This window comes from Lissotriton helveticus, chromosome 5_1, assembly GCF_964261635.1.
Source record: "Lissotriton helveticus chromosome 5_1, aLisHel1.1, whole genome shotgun sequence".
Lineage (NCBI taxonomy): Eukaryota > Metazoa > Chordata > Amphibia > Caudata > Salamandridae > Lissotriton > Lissotriton helveticus.
In genome coordinates, this window is record NC_136065.1 from 1,208,357,323 (window position 1) to 1,208,380,606 (window position 23,284).

The following is a 23,284-nucleotide window of genomic DNA, read 5'->3' on the forward strand; positions in this document are numbered from 1 at the left end:
ATGCTTAGCACTACCCTCTGATGAGCCTAACTACTTGCCCACACGATCACAAAAGAGCATTAGTATTCTCTACTTTAGTCTCTGAAAGCCTCTGGGCATGACCTGGGCTCTGCGCACACTATACCGTACTTTATTATAGTATATACAGAGACCGCTTCCTACAGCAGACACCAGCCCTAAAGGCTGGCATGTTTTCTCAGTATAGAGGCTGAAGCTTATAAATGAAAGCGAAGCATGGTATCTGCGATGCCTGTTGGACCTTGTGCTCTCTTAGCTGTGTTAGTGCGGGCTGACTGAATGAATTATAAGAGACATGAGGGGGAGGGGTGCGGGGATGCGGGGGCCGGGAGGATTTCTGGAGTCATCAAATTAGCGGGTCAGGCAGCTTCCACTGGGTAGATTTTGTAAGCACAGTTGTGTTGTTTCGATGGGGTTGCCTCGTTGGGTGCCTGTCCTGGGGAGGGGGAGTTGGGGTTGTATTTCTTACGAAGTTTTGTTCAGGGAAACCAGACATGTCAGGGGGGTAGGGGGTTAGGGGTAATGAGCTATTGGACATATCAATGTCAGCAATGGGACCCGCATTAGGTTACGCATGTCTCACTTGGAATGTGTGGGGTTTGCACACTCTGCATAGGCGCCACAAGATACACTTGTTCTTAATTTGCAGGGGTGTACACATTGCATTCCTCCAGGAAACCCACCTCATTGCGAAAGAAGGGAAGGCCTTACAGCGCTGCTGGAGGGGCCAGGTCTATTACACAACATACTCTGCATACGCGAGGGGGGGTCTTAATCTGTATCAGAGCGGGGGTTCCCTTCCAATGTACGACACAGCTGATTGATCCGGAGGGCAGATATGTAGTGATCCAGGGGAGACTTGATGAGAGGGATTTAACACTGGGATGTCTATATGCACCGAATGTGGACCAACCTGCCTTTTTCTCTCATCTGTCTAATAGACTAGCGACTGTCCTTGCAGGGTCGCTGTTATTAGGGGTGACTTTAACTGCGTCACGGACATTGACCCAGATCATTCACATCCTCCCCTCCCAAATGCACCTGCACACAAATTAGCATTGGCGCGTACTACCTGGCAGCAGACTTGGGGTTTGGTGGACACTTGGCGAACCCAGCACTCTTGGGTTAGGGATTAATCCTTTTTCTCTGCCCTGCACGGATTACACGTCCGCCTGGATGCCTTCTTATGCTCCCCAGAGGTACACGGAGAGATTTGTAATAGCGAGTATCTCACTAGAAATATCAGACCATAATCCCTTGATGGCCCAGCTGGGTTGGTCGCGAGTGCGACCCAGAATCCCCACCAGGAGACTAAGGCCAGAGGTGCTCGATGACCAGGTCTTTCGAGCCACCATTGCCACGGCTATTACAGAATACTTTCAGTTTCATGAGGGGACTGCGGGGGATGTGACTGTGGAGTGGGACGCCTGTAAAACAGTTGTGCGTGGGAGATGCATTTCGACGGTGGCTGGGTCTCGGAAGGATCTCCTACAAGATATCCAGAGGGACGATGATCACTTGCGCACCCTAGAGAGGGAGCGCCCGGAAAATCCGGCCAGGCAGGCTGACTTGCTCAAAGCCAAAAAGGCAGTAGCAGCGAGGGAGCGCCCGGAAAATCCGGCCAGGCAGGCTGACTTGCTCAAAGCCAAAGAGGCAGTAGCAGCGAATGTGGAGCGTCTGAGATGCTTCGACTACAAAAAATATATGTCACACGAGCGCACTCCGAGAGAAAAGTCAGGGACCCTTCTAGCATGGTTGGCCAATCCAGCCCGTCGCGGTACGGTTATTTTGGAGCTGAGGGACCAGTCTGGGGGGGCTCGCTTTGATCAGCAAGGGATAAATGAATAGTTTTTTGACTATTACACGGAGCTTTATCGCAGCCGTGTTGTACCATCAGAGGAAGACTTACTGAGATTCACGGAGGGACTGGGCCTGCCGGAACTGGATGAGGTGGACGCGAAACTGCCGGGGCGGGATATTGAGGTGAGGGCGGTGGGAGTGGCCATCAAAAGTATGGCCCGCAATAAAACTCCAGGCTTGGATGGCCTCCCGGTGGAATTTTATCTAACCTATGTTGACCTTCTTGCCCCTCGCCATTGCAAACCTATATAATGAAGCCAAAAAGATAGGTATATTGCCAGACTCCACCAGAGAGGCGGTCATTGTCCCTTTACTAAAACCGGGCAAACAGCCTTGGGATAGAACGGCTTACCGCCCACTATCCATGCTTAATCTAGACTACAAAATCCTGAGTAAAATACTGGCAACTCTACTGCTTCCCCACATGCCCATGCTGATCAATCTGGGTTCATCCCGGCCCGCAATACAGCACTTAATATACGCCGGCTCCTTCATATTTTGGAGGCCGACTCATATGAGGGATACTGTGGTGGTGTTTGCAGTGGACATCGAAAAAGCTTTCGACAGTCTAGAATGAGAATACCTATATCATGTAATGGGACTTGGCCCTGGCTTTGTGCAATGGACGGCGTTGCTATACGCAGATTCAACCGCCAGAGTCAAGACAGGAGGAGTGATTTCGGAAGCATGCAAGGTGGGGAGGGGCACGCGGCAGGGGTGCCCCCTCTCCCCTTTATTATTCGCTATGGCGATCGAGCCTCTGGCGGCGCATACTAGATCGAGATCGGTGTATCAGGGCCTAGACGTTTATGGGCAAGTTCACCATATTGCTCTTTATGCAGAGGACCTCTTACTGTTTTTGGCGGATACTGTTGAGGCTCTGCAGGGGGCGAAATCCCTGTTGCGAGCCCTGAGCGCAGTAGCTGGATTGAAAGTTTACTGGTCAAAGTCGTGCCTCTTTCCAGTGCGCAGGGGAAGGCCTCACCCCCAAAATGCTGACGGGGTGAACTGGGAGGAGAGATGCCTCCCCTACCTGGGCACGTTGATCTACCATGACCAAGAAGATCTACCCGAAGGGAAGGCGATCAGGGGAGCCAGAGCTAACTGAGTTCTGGGGTACCTTACCATTGTCACTCGCGGTGTCGAGTGGCTCTACTCAAAATGGTGACCCTTCCGAGACTACTGTATTACTTCCGAACCCTCCCGATCTGGATCCCGGCAGCATATTTTAAGAGACTTAAGTGAATTATCGGCTCCTTTCTATGGGGGACGGGCAGACGCAGAGTGGCTCTTGGTACGCTGATGAGATCTCGAGCGGAAGGAGGACTAGCTGTCCCGGATTATGAAATGTATTACATAGCAGCACAGCTCCAATGGCTCACCCAGTGGGTAGCGAGGGCCACTAGGGGGGAGAGGGAATCAGGTGAGAGGTCGCGTCCCCTGTTGGCGTTATCGCATAGTTTTGCGTCTCCCACTTGGGGACTTGCATCTGACCTGGGAATTTGCCACAGCCCGGAAGTGCTGGAATAGATATCTGCAGAGAGGGTCCGGTCCATAGGGGTCCCTTACGCACCTGATATACCTTTGAAGATGTGCAGGGAACTACCACATGGGGGCACCTAGCGGAGGCTGGAGGACTGGGAACAGCAGGGGGTAGCGACGATCGGTGACCTCTAGGTGGACGGCGCCCTACTACCGTTTACCGACATCCGGAACGCTATGAACTACAGGGTGGTGACTTTTTGCTACATACTGCGCTCACAGCGGCGGTCCGAAAACACTGGAAAGCAGGCCTCGCGGACCCACCTACTTCCATTGGTTGTCAATATGTTGTGGTAGCCGCGGGCACCGTTAAGGCAGTAACATGCTTATACAGGCGCATGACACAGGAAGCCTTAGTCCCTCTGACTGCCCTAAAGACTAAGTGGGAGACTGACATAGGAGAGGACATACCGGACACGGCATGGAGTGGCATGGTGGAGAGGGCCTGGAAAAGTACGAGAAACGCGCGCTTCCAGCTAGTACACTTTCATATTCTACCAGTCCGATTACATAAGTACTTTCCGGCCCAGTCAGCATCCTGCCCAAGGTGCGCAATGCCTGAGGCTGACTTCAAACATATGACTCTTTTTGGGAGGGGGTGACGTCCTTGTTAATGGAAGTAACAGACCGAAACCTACAACCCTCCATGGCTCACTGTATACTACACTGGTTTCCCCACACCTCGAAGAACAAGATCACTAGTAAATTTATAGACCTGGGGTTCCTTCTAGCTAAGAGAATGATAACTTCTCAGAGGAAAGCAAAAAAGGGTCCTAGCCTAGATAAATGGAGGGCTGAATTTTGTAAATGGGCCGCTTGAGAATGAGGATGTTGAGACACCGGCTGATGACCCTGAGGCCCGCCCACTATAGTATTCTACACTGCTTCTGGGACTTCTTCATGGGCTATTGGTGCACTGCTACCCCTGCCCGTGGGTGGGACACTGCAATTCGCAATATAGTATTTGGTCCCGTTGCTAGATAAGTTTAGGGGCATAGGCCCACTTGTGTCCTAGGTAATACCTCTCATTACACGTCTGGGGGTGGGGGATGGGGGAATATGGTTGGGGGTGTTTGAAGTTGGTTAGGAAAGGGAGAGGTGGGGAGTACTTGGTTAATAATTCATGATACAACAGTCACAAAAGATTACACGGATCCTGGGAAGTAACATTGCAAACAAGTGGATCGATGGACTTTCTGGCGGGAAAGGATGGTGTATCTTGAGCATATTTTGGGTAACGCGAAGACATATGATTGAAGGTCATTTATATGTATGGAGAGATATGTTGATAATCAAATAAAAAGGTTTAAAAAAAAAAAAAAAAGGAAAGCTAAGCATTTTATTAACTCTTAACAAGGCCTGGGTATAGTTCGCAGAGTGGACAAAAAAACTCTGGGGAGTTCCGCAAGTGGCGGAGTGCAGTGCGTACTGCCATTCGTGCTGATTTTCCTGTTGCTCATGCAGAAATTCTACCTGAGTAGTAGCTCGCGATCGCCAACTTACCGATGGTATGCGGGGGAAAAAAACCCAGCCGCAGTACACGGAGCAGAGTTTTCTGCACTTGGCGAGCTCCGCGGAGCACTGATTGCAGAAAACTCTTAGTGGAGTTCTTCGCCCAGGCCTACTCACAACCTCAGCAAACAAAAGTCCCTACAGATCTTGAGGCAAATGGAGTGAGCTCTTTATGCTACATGCAAACTACCTCTCCTGTGGCTACAAGCTAAATAAAATTCAAGGGTAACAAAAAAAATAATCATATTTCATTACCTGGTCTCCCCAAAGGCTTCCAGGTATCATCAATGTCATTCCCTCGTCTGGCTGGACGATCATCATCCCATGCACGCCTAGGTCCACGGTCATCATCCAGTCCACGTTTTGGCCCACGGTCTTCTTCCAGTCCACGTTTTGGCCCACGGTCTTCTTCCAGTCCACGTTTTGGCCCACGGTCTTCTTCCAGTCCACGCCTGGGGCCATCATCCCAGCCCCTACGAGGAGCTTTGTCATCATCCCAGCCACGACGAGGCGCTCGGTCATCATCAATACCACGACGGGGAGCTCGGTCATCGTCTAGCCCACGACGAGGAGTGCGATCGTCATCCCAAGCACGTCTTGGTGCACGGTCTTCGTCCCAAGGTCGTTTTGGTGTGCGGTCGTCATCCCACCCCCGACGGGGACCTCTGTCATCATCCAATCCACGTCGTGGGGCTCGATCATCATCTCCTACACGCCATGATCCCTTATCTTCATCTGCTGCACGTCTGGGTGGTCTGTCATCATCCAAACCTCTCCTCAAAGGCCGTTCATCATCCAAACCTCTCCTCAATGGCCGTTCATCATCTAGACCCCGCCTTAATGGACGCTCATCATCAAGACCCCGTCTCAATGGGCGGTCGTCATCAAGCACTCTCCTTCCAGGTCGGTCATCATCTAAAACACGTTTTACAGGTGAATCTCCACTTTGGACATCAGCACCAGCAGACCGTGAAGGTGGCTCATCATCACGTGCCTCTCCCCTGCGCCACTCCCTACTGGGGGGGGGGGGGGGGTACAAAAAAAATTATAAAAATTAATTTAAGAAAACAAGTATTAACACCACATTTTCAGATGGTAGTACAAGTATATTGGTCTATAGGACACCACAGTTAAATGCCTCAAGCTCTATGCCTTTTTCATTCTGCCTTTCAGATATGGTTTGTTATCATGAACAGAGGTTTTGTGTTCCATCTCGCATACATTCCTAAACCTGCAACATCTGGAACACAATAGAGAAAAACAGCCTGGTAGTTCAAACAAAGATTCAAAAAAGGGTTTGGACTGGATAAGGCTTTTACAATGTTGATGGGGTCTGCAGTTACACTAACGTGGTCACACTGAATTAGACTGGAAGGTACAAACCACAGTGAACACTGCACCGATTGAGAAGCACAAGTTACTACTTGTGTAACGATATACCTGTAAGAGACATTAGTTAGTGATAGATTTCTTATCATAGAATAGCCCCAGAAGTCTGAGTGGTTCCGGAAAGTTTTTAGTCAGCAGTACACCTGTGCGTCAGTAGGTGGCGTCGTGCGGCTCCGCGTCCGTCGCTGGCGTCGTTAGCGCCGAGATGAGGTCACGGAGACTACTTAGGCGCCACCCATGCGCGCTGATGTCAGTTCTGTACACTACTTTCCGCACCAGGAACACAGAGCCATGCAAGCAACTGACCACTGGTGTCATGAAACTAGGGCCCTGAAAGGGATGACCTTAACCCTAGAAATCAGTTCGCAGAACAGGGAGGATGGGTGGGGCGGTAAGGAATCTATCACTAATGTCACTTACAGATATATCGTTACACAAGTAGTAACTTGTGCATCTGAAAGAGACGCATTAGTGATAGATTCCTTACCTTAGAATAGATACCCCATCAATACAAACCCGGGTGGTGGGTCTGCAAATAAGATTACACCAGAAAGTCATGGAGAACAGAACGGCCGAAGAAGCAGTCTCTCCGGACTGGACTGTCAAGGCAGTAATGCTTGGTAAACGTGTGAAGCGAAGCCCACGTAGCTGCTTGACAAATGTCCTGCAAGGGAACGCCGCGTCCCAAGGCAGTAGTGGCTGCCGTTGCCCTGGTAGAATGGGCAAGCAGCCCCACAGCAGGCTCCTTATTAGCCAAAGAGTAACACGCTTTGATACATAGAACCACCCACTGAGAGATGATATTTATGTGCACGGCCCGACCTTTTTTGGCGCCCACGTAGCCAACAAAGAGCTGGTCATCCACCCGGAACTCTTGTGTGCGCTTCAGATAGAACGAGAGCGCGCGTTTTGGGTCCAGACGGTGGAGCCTCTCTTCCTCTTTTGAAGGATGCAGAAAGAAAGTGGGCAAAGTGATGGTCTGCCCGATGTAGAAGGGCGTGACAACCTTTGGCAAGAAAGAAGGACGGGTCCTTAAAACCACCTTGTCCGGTTGAACAGAAAGGAAAGGAGGTTTAGAAGAGCCTGGAGCTCACTCACTCTTCTGGCAGAGGTGTTCGCTACCAGGAAAGCAGTCTTTAAAGTGAGAAGACGTAAAGGACAATTATGAAGGGGCTCAAATGGAGCGCACATCAGAGAAGTCAAGACAAGATTTAAAACCCACTGAGGCATTATAAAAGGCACGGGAGAAAACGTGTGTGTAATGCCTTTGAGAAAACAGTTAACAACCGGAGACTTAAAAAGGGAAGGCTGGTCTGGAAGATGTAGAAGGGCGGAGATGGCCGAAAGATAACCTTTGATAGTCCCCAGAGCAGAGCCCTGCTGGGCCAAGGATAGAAGGAACAGAAGGAACTCAGAAAGACTGACAGAAAGGGGATCCACAGCCTTTGCTGTGCACCATGCCACAAATTTATTCCACCTGCAGGCGTATATGGTCTTAGTGGAGGGACGCCTGGCTGACAGAATGACATCACAGACTTTGGAAGGAAGATTGAAAGCAGTCAACTGTCGCCGCTCAATCCCCACACATGGAGGTGGAGGCTGGACAGGTTCGGGTGAAGGACCGTCCCGTGCTGCTGCGACAGAAGATCCTCCAGAAGAGGCAGACGGATCGGGGGATCGATCGCCACGCTGAGTTGCTTGTGATACCATTATCTTCATGCCCAATCCCGAGCCATAAGGATGACTTGTGCCCAGTCGCACCGAATGTTCTTCAACACTATGGGCAGAAGTGGTATAGGCGGAGAGGCGTACAAGAGACCGCAACTCCACTCGCAAAAAAAAGCGAGCAAGTGCCGCCTTGGAAATTCCAAAGCGCAGAACGGATGACATTGCGCATTCTCTTCGGTGGCAAATAGATCTAACCAAGGCTCTCCCCACTGCTGAAAGAGACCTTGCGCCAAGTCAGAGTTCAGACTTCATTCGAGATTCATCAAGCACCGGCAGCTGAGTTTGTCCGCCCTGGCGTTCAGAGAACCGGCCAGGTGTTGAATCACCAAGGTAATACCTTGATGTTCCAGCCATGTCCAGAGGCGCAGATCCTCCGGACATAGGGTCCACACCCCCACCCCACCCGGTTTGTTGCAAAACCACATGGCAGTGGTGTTGACCGTGAACACCTACACTAAACTTCCCTGGACAGAGGGAAGGAATGCCTTCAGAGCAAGTCGGATGGCCCGAAGCTCCAAAAGGTTGATATGGAGCCAGGACTCCGCCGGAGAGCAGAGGCCTCTAATCTCCGCCTCTCCCATGTGGCCTCCCCATCCCAGGAGGGACACATCCGTTACCACTGTGTGCTCCGGTTGGGGAAGTGAGAGGGACCTACCATTGACCCAATCGCGATTCGTGAGCCACCACTGCAATTGTCAAGCGGTGGTGCCCTCCGAGTCATGTATTGCCCTCTGAGATCTGAACATGTTCGGACAGGTTGCTCTGATGCTGTGCCCATTGGAACTTCAGGTCCCACTGCAGAGCCCGCATATGGCATTTGACATGTTGCACCAGTAGGATGCAGGAGGCCATCAGGCCCAGGTGCCGGAGGGTCATTCTAACTGAAACCCTTGCTAGAGGCTGAAAAAAAAATCGAAATCATAGCCTGAATATCCCAGACTCGTTGCTCGGGAGGATAAACCCGAAACTACATCGAATCCAGAACCGCTCCGATGAAGGGGAGCTTCTGAGAGGGACTCAGGTATGACTTCGGCAAGTTGATGGAGAACCCCAGCAAACGCAGGAGGTCGGCCGTAGTCTGAAGGTGGGTGACGACTGTTTGGGGCGAGCCCGCCTTCAACAACCAGTCATTGAGGTAGGGGAAGACGGACACCCCAGACCTGCGCAGATGAGCAGCGACCACCGCCATCACTTTGGTGAAAACCTGAGGGGAGCTGGTAACGCCGAAGGGGAGCACAGCAAACTGAAAATTCTGCTGGCCTACCATGAACCGCAGGTAACGCCGGTGGGCGGGGAGGACAGGGATGTGAAAATATGCGTCCTGCAAGTCCAACGCTACCATCCAGTCTCCAGGGCCAAGGGCAGCCAATGCCAGAGTCAGAGTCAACATCTTGAACTTCTCATTCCGGAGGAAGCGATTGACGTTCCTGAGGTCCAAGATGGGGTGCAGGCCCCCTTTGTCCTTCTTGGGGACCAGAAAGTAGTGGGAATAACGAACAAGTTACTTACCTTCGGTAACGATATATCTGTAAGAAACAGTAGTTAGTATTAGATTCCTTACCTTAGAATATCCCCAGGCGTCAGTCTGGATCCGGAAACTTTTGCGTACCAGTACCCCTGCGCGTCGGTAGGCGTCGTCTGCAGGCGTCCCCTGCGCGTCGGTAGCCGTCGTCGTGCGCCGTGATGACGTCGCTGGAGTATATAGACGCCGCCTCCGCGCGCTGACGTCAGTTCTTTGTACACAGCTTTTCCGCGCCAGAACACGCAGAGCCATGTGAGAAACAACACTGGTGCCATTTAAAACTAGGGCCCTGAAAGGGATGTCCTTAACCCTAGGTATCAGTTCGCAGAACGGGGAGGATGGGTGGGGCGGTAAGGAATCTAATACTAATGAATATGCTACTTACCAGTAGGCATCTGTTCTTGGCATGTAGGGCTGCTAACATTCATATCTTAGCATTAGATCGCCGCCTAGTGTTGGGTCCGGATGATTGCACATTGTTGTCCTGGAAGAGTCTTCGAAGTATCCTGAGATAGGTGGCTCCTCCCCTGGACTACAGTGCGCATGGGCATCGGCTCCATCCCCAGATTGTTTTTCGCCATTGTGGCAGAAGATGGAGTGAAAAGTGTAAAGGATGTCCATGCTAATGACTGAATACAATAGTATATCTGCAGCTGCAACAGGCACCGGGGAGGAGGGTGGGCGATATGAATGTTAGCAGCCCTACATGCCAAGAACAGATGCATACTGGTAAGTAGCATATTCAGTTCGAGGCATGTGGGCTGCTAAATTCATATCTTAGCATAGAATACATAGCAGTCCCTCCATCAACGGCGGTTGCCCGTGCCAGCTGCAGAAACCTGAAAGAGTGTCTTGAGAACAGCGTGTCCTACAGCAGCTTGCTGCTTGGAATGCACATCAACACAGTAGTGTTTTGTAAAGGTATGTGGTGTAACCCACGTGGCTGCTCTGCAAATGTCCTCTAAAGGAATGTTCCCTAGGAAAGCCATGGATGCCCCCAATTTGCGTGTGGAGTGCGCTCTTGGGGGTATCGTTAGAGTGCGCTTAGCCTTTTGATAACATATTTGGATGCACTTAACAATCCACCTGGCTATTCCTGCTTTAGAAATAGGGTTGCCTTTGTGTTGTGGTGCGAAGGCAACAAAAAGTTGTTTTGTCTTTCTAAAGGGTTGTGTCCTGTCTATGTAGTACATCAACGCCCTCCGTACATCTAAGGTATGGAGCATTCTTTCCGCTACCGTTTGTGGGTTTTGAAAGAATGCCGGCAAGTCAATAGTTTGGTTGAGATGAAACTGTGACACCACTTCCGGAAGGAATTTGGGGTTAGTACGTAGCACTATCCTATTTGGATGAATCTGAATGAATGGCTCTTGGATTGTGAGCGCTTGTAGCTCACTAACCCGCCTCAGTGACGTAATAGCTATTAGGAAAGCTACTTTCCACGTTAGGAACTGGAGTTCACACGAGTGCAGTGGCTCAAAAGGTGGTCCCATCAGTCTGGTAAGGACCACATTGAGGTTCCACACCGGAGCTGGTGGTGTTCTTGGGGGAATGACTCGTTTCAGACCTTCAAGGAAAGCTTTAATGGCAGGCACTCTGAAGACAGAGAGATGCTGCCTGTTCTGAAGATAAGCCGCTATGGCGGATAGATGTATCCGAATGGAAGTGTACGCTAGATTGCACTTGTAAAGATGCAACAGATAGCAAATGATGTTAGGGATAGAAGCATCTAGCGGGTTGATGTTATTGGCTGTACAGTAAATGACAAAACGCTTCCATTTCGCAGCATAGCATGCTCTGGTAGTTGGCTTCCTTGCCTCCTTGATGATGTCCATGCATTCCGGAGGTAGGTTAAGGTATCCAAACTCTAGGACTTCAGGAGCCAGATCGCCAGGTTGAGCTGTTGCGGATCTGGATGCTGAATTTCTCCACGGTTCTGCGTCAGAAGTCTGGGCGTGAGGCGCAGTCTTTGATGCGGCACCACTGAGAGTTCGAGGAACGTGGTGTACCATGCTTGGCGCGCCCACGTTGGAGCAACTAGGATGAGAGTCATCGCGTGCTGCCTTAGCTTTCTTGCCACCAGCGGTATCAGAGGGGCTGGCGGAAAAGCGTACGCAAATTTGCCTGACCAGTTCATCCATATCGCATTCCCCTGCGACTGTGGGTGAGGGAACCTGGCGGCAAAGTGTTGGCATTTTGCGTTTTCTTTTGTGGCAAACAGGTCTATCTCCGGATGACCCCACTGCTGGAAGTACGGGTGGAGGACAGATGGGTGTATCTCCCACTCGTGCATTTGATGGCTGTACCTGCTGAGCAGATCCGCCATCTGATTGTCCTTTCCCGGGAGGTGTTCTGCCATGAGGAAAATGTTCCTCTGAATGGCCCACTTCCACATGCTCTGAGCCAGATGAGACAGCTGTGGCGAGTGGGTGCCTCCCTGCTTTTGAATGTAGTACATCGCGGTCATGTTGTCCGTCCGGACTAACACTACCTTGTTGCACAGATGTACAATGAAGGACTTGATCGCCATGAAGATTGCCATCAGTTCCAGATAATTGATGTGCATCCTCTGTTGTTGCGTCGTCCATAGTCCCTGCACTGTGTAAGTGAGCAGATGAGCGCCCCATCCCTGGAGAGATGCGTCCGTTGTCAGGATAATCTGTGGCACTGGCTCTTGGAACAGTCGGCCCTTGCAAAGGTTGTGTGGAGTCCACCAATGCAGAGAGTCGTATGCCCGACTGGTAACCAACACTAGGTCTGTCAATTGTCCCTGAGCCTGTGTCCACTGATTTGCTAAGCACTCCTGGAGCGGGCGCATATGTAACCGTGCGTGAGGGACTATGAAGATGCAGGAGGCCATCATGCCTATTAACTGCATGAACACTCTCGCTGGAAGCGAGTGTTGTGGTCTGAACTTCTGGATTAGAGACTGCATGCTGTCTATCCTGACTTGGTTTGGTTGAGCCATGGCCGTCAGGGTATTGATCGTCGCACCTAGAAACTGCCGGACCTGTGCCGGCTGAAGATGCGACTTTGGGTAGTTCAACGAGAAACCTAGATTGTGAAGGAGGTGAATGGTGGTCGACATGTCCGCGGCGCACTGTTGTTCCGACTTGGCTTGAACGAGCCAGTCGTCCAGGTAGGGGTAGACATGGATGTTCTGCCTCCTGAGGTGCGCTGCTACTGTCGCCAGACACTTGGTAAACACCCTTGGGGCTGTGGTGACTCCGAAGGGTAGGACCTTGAACTGGTAATGCTTGCCTTGAATAGTGAACCTGAGGTATTTCCTGTGGGACGGGTGTAGTGGAATATGGAAATAAGCATCCTTGAGATCTAAGGTTGCTAAGAAGTCCCCTTGGTTTAACAAGGGAAGAATCTGCTGCAGTGTAAGCATATGGAAATGTTCTGATAGGATGTACAGGTTGAGGGGACGTAGATCTAGAACGGGTCTGAGAGATCCGTCCTTCTTTGGAATAAGGAAGTACAGGGAATATACCCCTGTGCCTTCCTCTCCCACCGGCACGAGCTCGATTGCGCCTTTTTGCAGCATCGCCACTACTTCCTGCTGCAATAAGTGCAAGTGTTCTGCGGACATAGGCCTTTGCCTTGGCGGAAGGTTGGGTGGAGTGGATTTCAACTCTAGGCAATAACCATACTGGACTAGTTGTCGCACCCACCTGTCTGTGGTGATGTTTCTCCAGACGGGCAGGAACTGCTGCAGTCTCCCCCCGACAGGTGTTAAGTGGTCGGGGGGCAGTGACAGAGAGTCACTGTTTGCTTGGGGTAGAGGAGCGGGAGCTGTTTCCTCTGCCGCGACCTCTGTTGCTGTTATTTCTGTAACCTCCCTTGTTCTGTTTTGTGAACGAGGATTGTGCTCCACCTCTTGAGAATTGCGATTGTTGACCCATTTGTCCTCTGGTGACTCCACGTACACCTGAGCGACGAAAATTATTGCCACGAAACTGTTGAGATTGTAGGGCCCCCATGGACTTAGCAGTTTGTGTCCTTTTTTATCTTTTCGAGGGTGGTGTCAACATCTGGACCAAACAGTCTATCAGGATTGACTGGCTGATTAAGTATGGTTGTCTGAATATCAGGTTTAAACCCTGATATGCGGAGCCAAGCTTGTCGTCTTAGCATGACGCTAGTGTTGATCGCCCTAGCTGCTGTGTCTGCGGCGTCAAGTGCACACTTGATGGCTGCGTTGGAGATCAGTTTCCCTTCCTCTATAAGCAGTTTGGTGCCCTCTTGAAACTTTGGAGGCAGGTGTTGTACAATCTGCTCTAGGGTGTCGTAATGCGCCCTATCGTAACGTGCTAAGAGTGCTTGTGTATTTGCAATACGCCAAAAGTTGGCAGCTTGTGCCGCCACTCTTTTGCCCCCTGCCTCTAGCACCTTGGACTCCTTGTCTGGGGGAGGAGCTTCACCCGTCGTCTGGGAGTTGGCCCGTTTTCTGGCATTTGCGACCACAAGAGAGTCTAGTGGCAACTGTCCCCGAATGTATGCAGGGTCTGCAGGTGCTGGTCTGTACTTTTTCTCGATACGTGGATTGACCACTCTCGCTCTGGTAGGTTCTTTAAAGATGTCAGCTGCATGCTTGAGGACTCCCTTGAGCATAGGCAGCGTTTTCACAGTTCTTTCAGAGACTGAAAAAGTGTCAAAGAGAAAGTCCTCTTCCACTGGGTCAGCATGCATGTCCACATCATGATTAGCAGCTGCCCTCTCAATTAGTGCATGAAAACCTGCAGAATCCTCTGTTGGGGATGCACGTGCACTGAAAGCCTGTGGGTCTTGCCCCACACTTTGGGTGCCTTGGTCACCAATGTCATCATATGCATCTGGATGTGCATCTGGTTCATTGATGGGGAAGGTGTATTGGTCATCTTCATCATATCCCTCACCCTCAGAGTGTTCTGGTGAGGGAGTAGGGCTTCTTCTTGGAGGAGGCTGGAGGAGGCTGGATAGGTTCTATGAGGCTAGAAGCGTCCTGAGGAACCCTCTTCTTCTTTAGTGGGATGACATAGGAGTCCAGAGGCTCCGAAGTGATCCTCCTTTTGTATAGTGTTAATTTGCCTGTGTTGGCGTCGATGAAGTACTCAGAATCGTCCTCTGATTCGACTTCTCGACCTGAAGGTACCCCTGCCGTAGAAGAATCCGACTTCTTTGGCGTCGATTTCGTAGAAAAGGCCTTCGAAACCTCTTTCGGCGGCAGAAGGAAGAGAAGCTTACTCTTAGGCTTTGCCGGAGTGTCCTTCGGCGTCTGAGGCGACGGCAACGGAGCCGACGTAGCAGCGGCCTTGTCCCTGATTCTCTGTAGCGAAGCGGCGATGGGGGACTCTTCACTTACAGTGGCTTTTGGCGCCGACGAGGATGTCTTGACCTTCCCCTCGGATCCGACGTCATGGTGGCCTTTCTGAGTCTTGGACGCCGATGCAGTTGCCGCCGACCCAGAGTCCTTGGATCGATGCGCAGATGTGCCAGCCGTCGATCCGTGTGCTTGTGTCGCCTCCGACTCCACTACGCGACCGACGAACGGAGTCCCAGCCGGAACCGGAGCCGTGCCGCTGGCCTTGGCGTGCTTAGACGGTGTCGCAGCGGTTGATCCGTGCCGACCACCCTTCTTAGAGGATCCCTCCTCTGGCGCCGATTTTGACCCTGTGGAATCGACCGACTTCTTCGACTTCTGTGGACCGGAGGTCGACGGAGCCGATGCGGCGGCGGGTGCAGTAGTTTTCTGTGGGCCGGCCGCCATTTTAGGGACGCTCGAGTCCATAAGTTTCGGTTTCGTTTTCGGGTCGGCCATTTTAGGTGTAGTCGACACCGTAGGTTTCGGTTTCGATCCGGCCTGCCCAGCAAGTATGTCCGTGGCCGGGCCTGAAGGCGGGGCCGTGGCTTGCGGTACGGGGTCTTGGGTAAGGCCAACTGGCGATCCCGTGACCCGATCGTGATCTTCGAAACCTTCGGGGCATAGCTCGTCCCCCGAGCTATCTGCCGCGGCCCCATAAATCTCTTCGACGTCCCCTACCTCGTCGACGTATTCAAGGCCTTGATCCACAACTCCGTCGTCGTCTACCGGATCCGCCTCGACCTCCGTTTCGGGTGGGGATATTTGGAGATGATGACCCTGTTCATCTTCTTCTTGGTCGCCGAAGATGTTTTCTGGATCCGGGGCCGCTTGTCTGGCCTCCAGGCGCACCGCGCGCCGAAGCTTGAGAGTCTTTTTCGACCTGAATTGTGCACAAGCCTTGCACTTGCCGTCGTCATGGTCCGGTGAAAGGCATTTGTTACAGACCGGGTGCAGGTCTATATGTGGGTACTTGGACCCACAGAGCGGACAGTACTTAAACGGACTCCGCTCCATGCTGGAAAGTCGTGGTCGCGTCGCGATGAGAAGGCCTCGATGTCCGAAGAGTGAAAAAACTCCGCTGAATCCGACTCCAAGAGTCGGAAGAACTCGAGACCGTGCGCAAACAATACCGACGCTATAAATACAAGGCCTTTTGGCCTTAAAAAGTTAGGTTTATTCGGTTCCGACAGAGAGAAGTCGAGACCGCATCCGAACCCAATGGCGGAAAAAAACAATCTGGGGATGGAGCCGATGCCCATGCGCACTGTAGTCCAGGGGAGGAGCCACCTATCTCAGGATACTTCGAAGACTCTTCCAGGACAACAATGTGCAATCATCCGGACCCAACACTAGGCGGCGATCTAATGCTAAGATATGAATTTAGCAGCCCACATGCCTCGAACCTACTGTTTCTTACAGATATATCGTTACCGAAGGTAAGTAACTTGTTCATCTGAAAGAAACAGGTTAGTATTAGATTCCTTACCTTAGAATAGATACCCCAGCAATACCAACCCCGGTGGTGGGTCTGCGAACCAATACAATCCTACACCAGAAAGTCCTGGAGGACCGAACGGCCAAAGAAGCCATCCCTCCGGACTTGACTGTCCAGGCAGTAGTGCCTCACAAAGGTGTGCAGCGAGGCCCACGTAGCCGCCTGGCAAATGTCCTGCAAAGGGACTCCCCGGCCCAGGGCAGTAGTAGCCGCCGTGGCCCGAGTGGAATGGGCCCTCAGCCCAACAGGAGGCTCCTTCCGAGCCAAAGAGTAGCACGCTTTGATGCACAGAACGACCCACCGAGAGATGGTCCGTTTATGTACCGCCCTGCCCTTCTTCGCACCCACGTAGCCAACAAACAGTTGGTCATCCATCCGGAACTGGCGTGTGCGATCCATATAAAATGAAAGCACACGTTTTGGGTCCAGACGATGGAGCCGCTCTTCATCCTTTGAAGGATGCGGAGGCGGGAAGAAGGAGGGTAAGGTGATGGACTGCCCGATGTGAAAAGCAGAGACTACTTTGGGCAGGAAAGAAGGTCTAGTTCTCAGAACCACCTTGTAGGAAGGTAGATCCCTGACTATGGTTGCCCCCAACTTTTTGCCTGGTGTTTTGCTGGTTTTCTGACTTAGTTGACCTGGGACCCTGCTATTCAGGGCCCCAGGCCTACTGCTCTCTCTGTAAAATGGATTCCATGTACCTTAGGTACATATCTAATTGGATACTGAGTCACCTTATCAGTCCCTGTACAGTGTACCTTAGGTACCCAGGGCATAGGTGTACCCAGGGCCTACCAGGGGCTGCAGCATGTATTATGCCACCCCTGGCTGGCCATCCAAATTGACACAACTGGCTGCTTGACAGCTGGGGCAAGGTGGTGTAATCACCCTTTGCTTTAGATATAGTATACCTATATCTAACCCTAAAATGGACACACAGATCTCCTATCAGTCACTCCTATGGCAGGCCTTGACAATCCTGAAGGCAGAGTGCTTGGAATCGTGTGAGATAGTGCTCTGGCATGAGCTGAGCCTGTCTGCGGCTTTCGGGATCCATCCCTTAGCCGTTTCCATGATATCGCATACCATATACTCTTAAGTGCATGATAATCCTCGCGGTTATATGCCAACTCTGGTATCGCTTTATCAAAACATGTCGAGTAAGGTGTCATACGAATTGGAATACTAACCCCTCGCCAATTCTGGCGACGGGGTTAGCATTCCACCCTTCTAGAGGGACACGACATGGATGTAACCTGTAACCCCGGTTAAAGTCAGACAGAGCCTTAGCATCCACAAAATGGATGCTGCCACCGAGACACAAGTCTGCCCTCCTGCTGCTGGGAGTCCTCCCAGAGCAGGAGGCAAGAACAAAGGGTTTACTGCCTGGGGCGGTGCCAGCACCGTCCCAGACAGGGTTTTGTGTATTCCAGGTAGGCAGGGCTACAGAGGAAGGTGACTGCAAGTGGCACCCCGGTGCTCACTGTGCATAGGCCGGCTTGAACCAGTTCCAGGGGCACACCAGCCCCTGAGCTGGGGAAAGCCCGCCAAAGGAGAGGGGTGTAACCACCCCCCTCCTGGTCCCACCCATAGGGCAGGACTTAGTCGCGTGCCAGCCCCCTTTTCCCAGATAAAGGTAGGAGCAGGCCCCCTTCCAAATTAGATCATCTTTGGAATCAAGACACGACTTTCTACGAAAGGACATCAAGATTTCTTCTTCAAGATTCTCCCTTGTGACTAAGGAGTAGTCACCCTGCATCCGCAGGCACCACCTTAAGAACACTGCGGTCTGCTGCAAGTCCTTCCTCCGGAATCCGACTGCCCAGCTCGACAAGACCCGGCTTCCCTGGCACCTCCGACCTCTACTCACCTCTACAGCCAAGCTGAGAACCGTGAGCGCGACGAGACCTCAAGGGACCGACTATTGCCAAGACTGCACGACTTCTTCACAGCAAGCCCGCCGGGTAATCTACTGGCGAGTGCTTTGGGGTCCGAGAAGCCCCGACCCTGAGCAGCGCCAGCACCGAAGATCAGCCACCCAGCATCTCCACGATCGGCGTGGGGCCCTTCTGCTTTTTGCTGCTCACCGCGTTGTTTGGCTACTAGCCTGCTGGCTTGTGGCCTTCTGAACGACGCCCGACGACATCACTGCTGCTGGTCTGGTTGCTCCAGACTGGTTCTTGCTCCCTTCCAGAAGAGGAGCACCCCGGACCCTCCTGGTCCACTCAAGACGCCACTTTGAGTCCACTGCGTGGGCTTGAATTAGCCAAGGCTTTGTTGCCCAATCCTGGGTCCTTCGACGCCGACCGCTTCATCCATCGTGGGACAGCTCGCCCCTCCATCCTGGTCGCCGACAACGCCTCCTGGTCCGTGAGATCTGCAGAGCACAGCGTCGCCCACTCACCTAGTCGAGGTGACTACCCTCCGGTGCCCTCCTGGTGCCCCTGACTACTGGCTAGTAGTCACGAACTTGGTCCCCTCTGCTTTCAGGTGTCATCCATCTTCAAGATCCAGGCTTGGATCACTTCGAACTCTCTTCACTGGTCGCCTGCCAGCATCTTTCTTCCAGGCTCCTGGTTCGTCTACGAGGATTCCCGACGTCTTTTGAGACATATGCAGCTGCAGCCCCTGGGCTAGGTAACTTCGGCATTTCGGGTGCCCCAGCATAGCCTCACTATCCAAGGGTCAGGATCCATTGTCGTTTTCTTCCTACCAGGTCGGGTTCGCCCGTGAACACTAACTTTAACTTTACTAGCTATCATAGACTTTGTCCCGCATCCCGCGTGAGAGTGCACACTCTGCACCCGAGTCCCCTGGGCCTCCTAGAAGTAATCTAACGATTCTATAGTCAAGTCCTAGCGATTCCAAAGCCTATTAGTACTGTACTTACCTGCTAGTAATTTCGCATTCCACTTTTTGAGTATATGGTTTCCCGTGCCCCTCGGGCATTTGTATATACTGTGCTAACTTAAAGTATTTTTATAAGAGTTTTGTTGTGTGCTTAGCTCCCTGTCTCATAAAGAGCCAGGGTAGTCTTGTTATAAATAAATACACTGTTTATTTTCATAACAACTTGTGTGGTGTCCTTTCACTGGGTGTTCAAGGGGTAATGTGATGGTAAAACAGCTGGCTTAACACGCCCTCTAGAGTCTTAGCCTTAGACTGCTCGTATCCATGCTACTAGGATAGCTGGTCTATAAGGTTGACTTACAACCAATCATCAATAAGGGTTGTTTGAACTGATATATAGTGATCACTAGAATAGTGAACACTGCACATCAGGCCAACTTCTCACACACCTTGTCTGGATGAATTGACAGGAAAGGAGGTTTGACAGAAAGAGCCTGGAGCTCACTCACCCTCCTGGCAGAGGTGATGGCAACCAGGAAGGCCGTCTTTAAAGTCAGGAGACGTGGAGGACAGGAATGAAGCGGCTCAAAGGGAGCGCACATCAAGAAAGTCAGAACCAGGTTCAAGTCCCACTGAGGCATCACGAACGAACAGGTGGATACATGTGCGTGATGCCCTTCAAGAATCTTGCTACAATAGGGGACCTGAACAAAGAAGGTTGATCAGGCAGCCGTAGAAAGGCCGAAAGGGCAGAATGAATATGCTACTTACCAGTATGCATCTGTTCTTGGCATGTAGGGCTGCTAACATTCATATCTTAGCATTAGATCGCCGCCTAGTGTTGGGCTCGGATGATCGCACATTGTTGTCCTGGAAGAGTCTTCGAAGTATCCTGAGATAGGTGGCTCCTCCCCTGGACTACAGTGCACATGGGCATCGGCTCCATCCCCAGATTGTTTTTCGCCATTGTGGCAGAAGATGGAGTGAAAAGTGTAAAGGATGTCCATGCTAATGAATAAATACAATAGTATATCTGCAGCTGCGACAGGCACCGGGGAGGAGGGCGGGCGATATGAATGTTAGCAGCCCTACATGCCAAGAACAGATGCATACTGGTAAGTAGCATATTCAGTTCGAGGCATGTGGGCTGCTAAATTCATATCTTAGCATAGAATACATAGCAGTCCCTCCATCAGCGGCGGTTGCCCGTGCCAGCTGCAGAAACCTGAAAAAGTGTCTTCAGAACAGCCTGTCCTACAGCAGCTTGCTGCTTGGAATGCACATCAACACAGTAGTGTTTTGTAAAGGTATGTGGTGTAACCCACGTGGCTGCTCTGCAAATATCCTCTAAAGGAATGTTCCCTAGGAAAGCCATGGATGCCCCCAGTTTGCGTGTGGAGTGCGCTCTGGGGGGTATTGTTAAAGTGCGCTTGGCTTTTTGATAACATATCTGGATGCACTTAACAATCCATCTGGCTATCCCTGCTTTGGAAATCGGGTTGCCTTTGTGTTGTGGTGCGAAGGCAACAAAGAGTTGTTTTGTTTTTCTAAAGGGTTGTGTTCTGTCTATGTAGTACATCAACGCCCTCCGTACATCTAAGGTATGGAGCATTCTTTCCGCCACCGTTTGCGGGTTTTGAAAGAATGCTGGCAAGTCAATAGTTTGGTTTAGATGAAACTGTGACACCACCTTCGGAAGGAATTTGGGGTTTGTGCGTAGCACTACCCTATTTGGATGAATTTGAATGAATGGCTCTTGGATTGTGAGCGCCTGCAGCTCACTGACACGCCTCAGAGACATAATAGCTACAAGGAAAGCTACTTTCCACGTAAGGAACTGGAGTTCACACGAGTGCAGTGGCTCAAATGGTGGTCCCATCAGTCTGGTGAGAACGACATTGAGGTTCCACACCGGAGCTGGCGGTGTTCTTGGGGGAATGACTCGTTTCAGACCTTCAAGGAAGGCTTTAATGGCGGGCACTCTGAAGACAGAGAGGTGCTGCCTGTTCTGGAGATAAGCCGCTATGGCGGATAGATGTATCCGAATGGAAGTGTACGCTAGATTGCACTTGTAAAGATGCAACAGATAGCAGATGATGTTGGGGATAGATGCATCTAGCGGGTTGATGTCATTGGCTGTACAGTAAATGACAAAACGCTTCCACTTTGCAGCATAGCATGCTCTAGTAGTTGGTTTCCTCGCCTCCTTGATGATGTTCATGCATTCCGGAGGTAGGTTAAGGTATCCAAACTCTAGGACTTCAGGAGCCAGATCGCCAGGTTGAGCTGTTGCGGATCTGGATGCTGAATTTCTCCATGGTTCTGCGTCAAAAGACTGGGCGTGAGGCGCAGTCTTTGATGCGGCACCACTGAGAGTTCGAGGAACGTGGTGTACCAGGCCTGGCGCGCCCACGTTGGAGCAACTAGGATGAGAGTCATCTCGTGCTGCCTTAGCTTTCTTGCGACCAGCGGTATTAGAGGGGCTGGCGGAAAAGCGTACGCAAATTTGCCTGACCAGTTCATCCATATCGCATTCCCCTGCGACTGTGGGTGAGGGAACCTGGCGGCAAAGTGTTGGCATTTTGCGTTCTCTTTTGTGGCAAACAGGTCTATCTCCGGATGACCCCACTGCTGGAAGTACGGGTGGAGGACAGATGGGTGTAACTCCCACTCGTGCATTTGATGGCTGTACCTGCTGAGCAGATCCGCCATCTGATTGTCCTTTCCTGGGAGGTGTTCTGCCATGAGGAAAATGTTCCTCTGAATGGCCCACTTCCACATGCTCTGAGCCAGATGAGACAGCTGTGGCGAGTGGGTGCCTCCCTGCTTTTGAATGTAGTACATCGCGGTCATGTTGTCCGTCCGGACTAGCACGACTTTGTTGCACAGATGTACAATGAAGGACTTGAGCGCCATGAAGATTGCCATCAGTTCCAGATAGTTGATGTGCATCTTCTGTTGCTGCGTCGTCCATAGTCCCTGCACTGTGTAAGTGAGCACATGAGCTCCCCATCCCTGGAGAGATGCGTCCGTTGTCAGGACAATCTGCGGCACAGGCTCTTGGAACAGTCGGCCCTTGCAAAGGTTGTGTGGAGTCCACCAATGCAGAGAGTCGTACGCCCGACTGGTAACCAACACTAGGTCTGTCAATTGCCCACGAGCCTGTGTCCACTGATTCGCTAAGCACTCCTGGAGCGGGCGCATATGTAGCCGTGCGTGAGGGACTATGAAGATGCAGGAGGCCATCATGCCTATCAACTGCATGAACACTCTCGCTGGAAGCGAGTGTTGTGGCCTGAACCTTTGGATCAGAGCCTGCATGCTGTCTATCCTGACTTGGTTTGGCTGAGCCATGGCCGTCAGGGTGTTGATCGTCGCACCTAGGAACTGCCGGACATGTGCCGGCTGAAGATGCGATTTTGGGTAGTTCAGGGAGAAACCCAGATCGTGAAGAAGGTGAATTGTAGTCGACATGTCTGCGGCGCACTGTTGCTCTGACTTGGCTTGCAAGAGCCAGTCGTCTAGGTAGGGGTAGACATGGATGTTCTGCCTCCTGAGGTGCGCCGCTACTGTCGCCAGACACTTGGTGAACACCCTCGGGGCTGTGGTGACTCCGAAGGGTAGGACCTTGAACTGGTAGTGCCTGCCTTGAATAGTGAACCTGAGGTATTTCCTGTGTGACGGGTGTAGTGGAATGTGGAAATAAGCATCCTTGAGATCTAAGGTTGCTAAGAAATCTCCCTGGTTTAGCAATGGAAGAATCTGTTGCAGTGTAAGCATGTGGAAATGTTCTGATAGTATGTACAGGTTGAGGGGACGTAGATCTAGAATGGGTCTGAGAGATCCGTCCTTCTTTGGAATAAGGAAGTACAGGGAATAAACCCCTGTGCCCTCCTCTCCCACCGGCACGAGCTCGATTGCTCCCTTTTGCAGCATCACCACTACTTCCTGCTGCAATAAGAGCAAGTGCTCTGCGGACATAGGCCTTTGCCTTGGCGGGATGTTGGGTGGAGTGGACCTC

The 23,284-nt window shown here is 51.6% G+C and overlaps 1 protein-coding gene across 4 annotated transcripts in view; it reads right to left on the minus strand.

The window, feature by feature from the left end:
• The window catches only part of EIF3A (eukaryotic translation initiation factor 3 subunit A), a 1,009,075-nt gene that overhangs the window by 257,056 nt on the left and 728,735 nt on the right, over positions 1 to 23,284 (minus strand). For 2 of the 4 annotated variants that reach the window (XM_078643910.1, XM_078643908.1), the window contains exon 19: positions 5,188 to 5,948. In XM_078643910.1, coding sequence (XP_078500036.1) covers positions 5,188 to 5,948 — 761 coding nt within the window. The remainder of the gene's footprint in view (positions 1 to 5,187; positions 5,949 to 23,284) is intronic. The other 2 variants (XM_078643907.1, XM_078643909.1) reach the window with 1 other exon arrangement.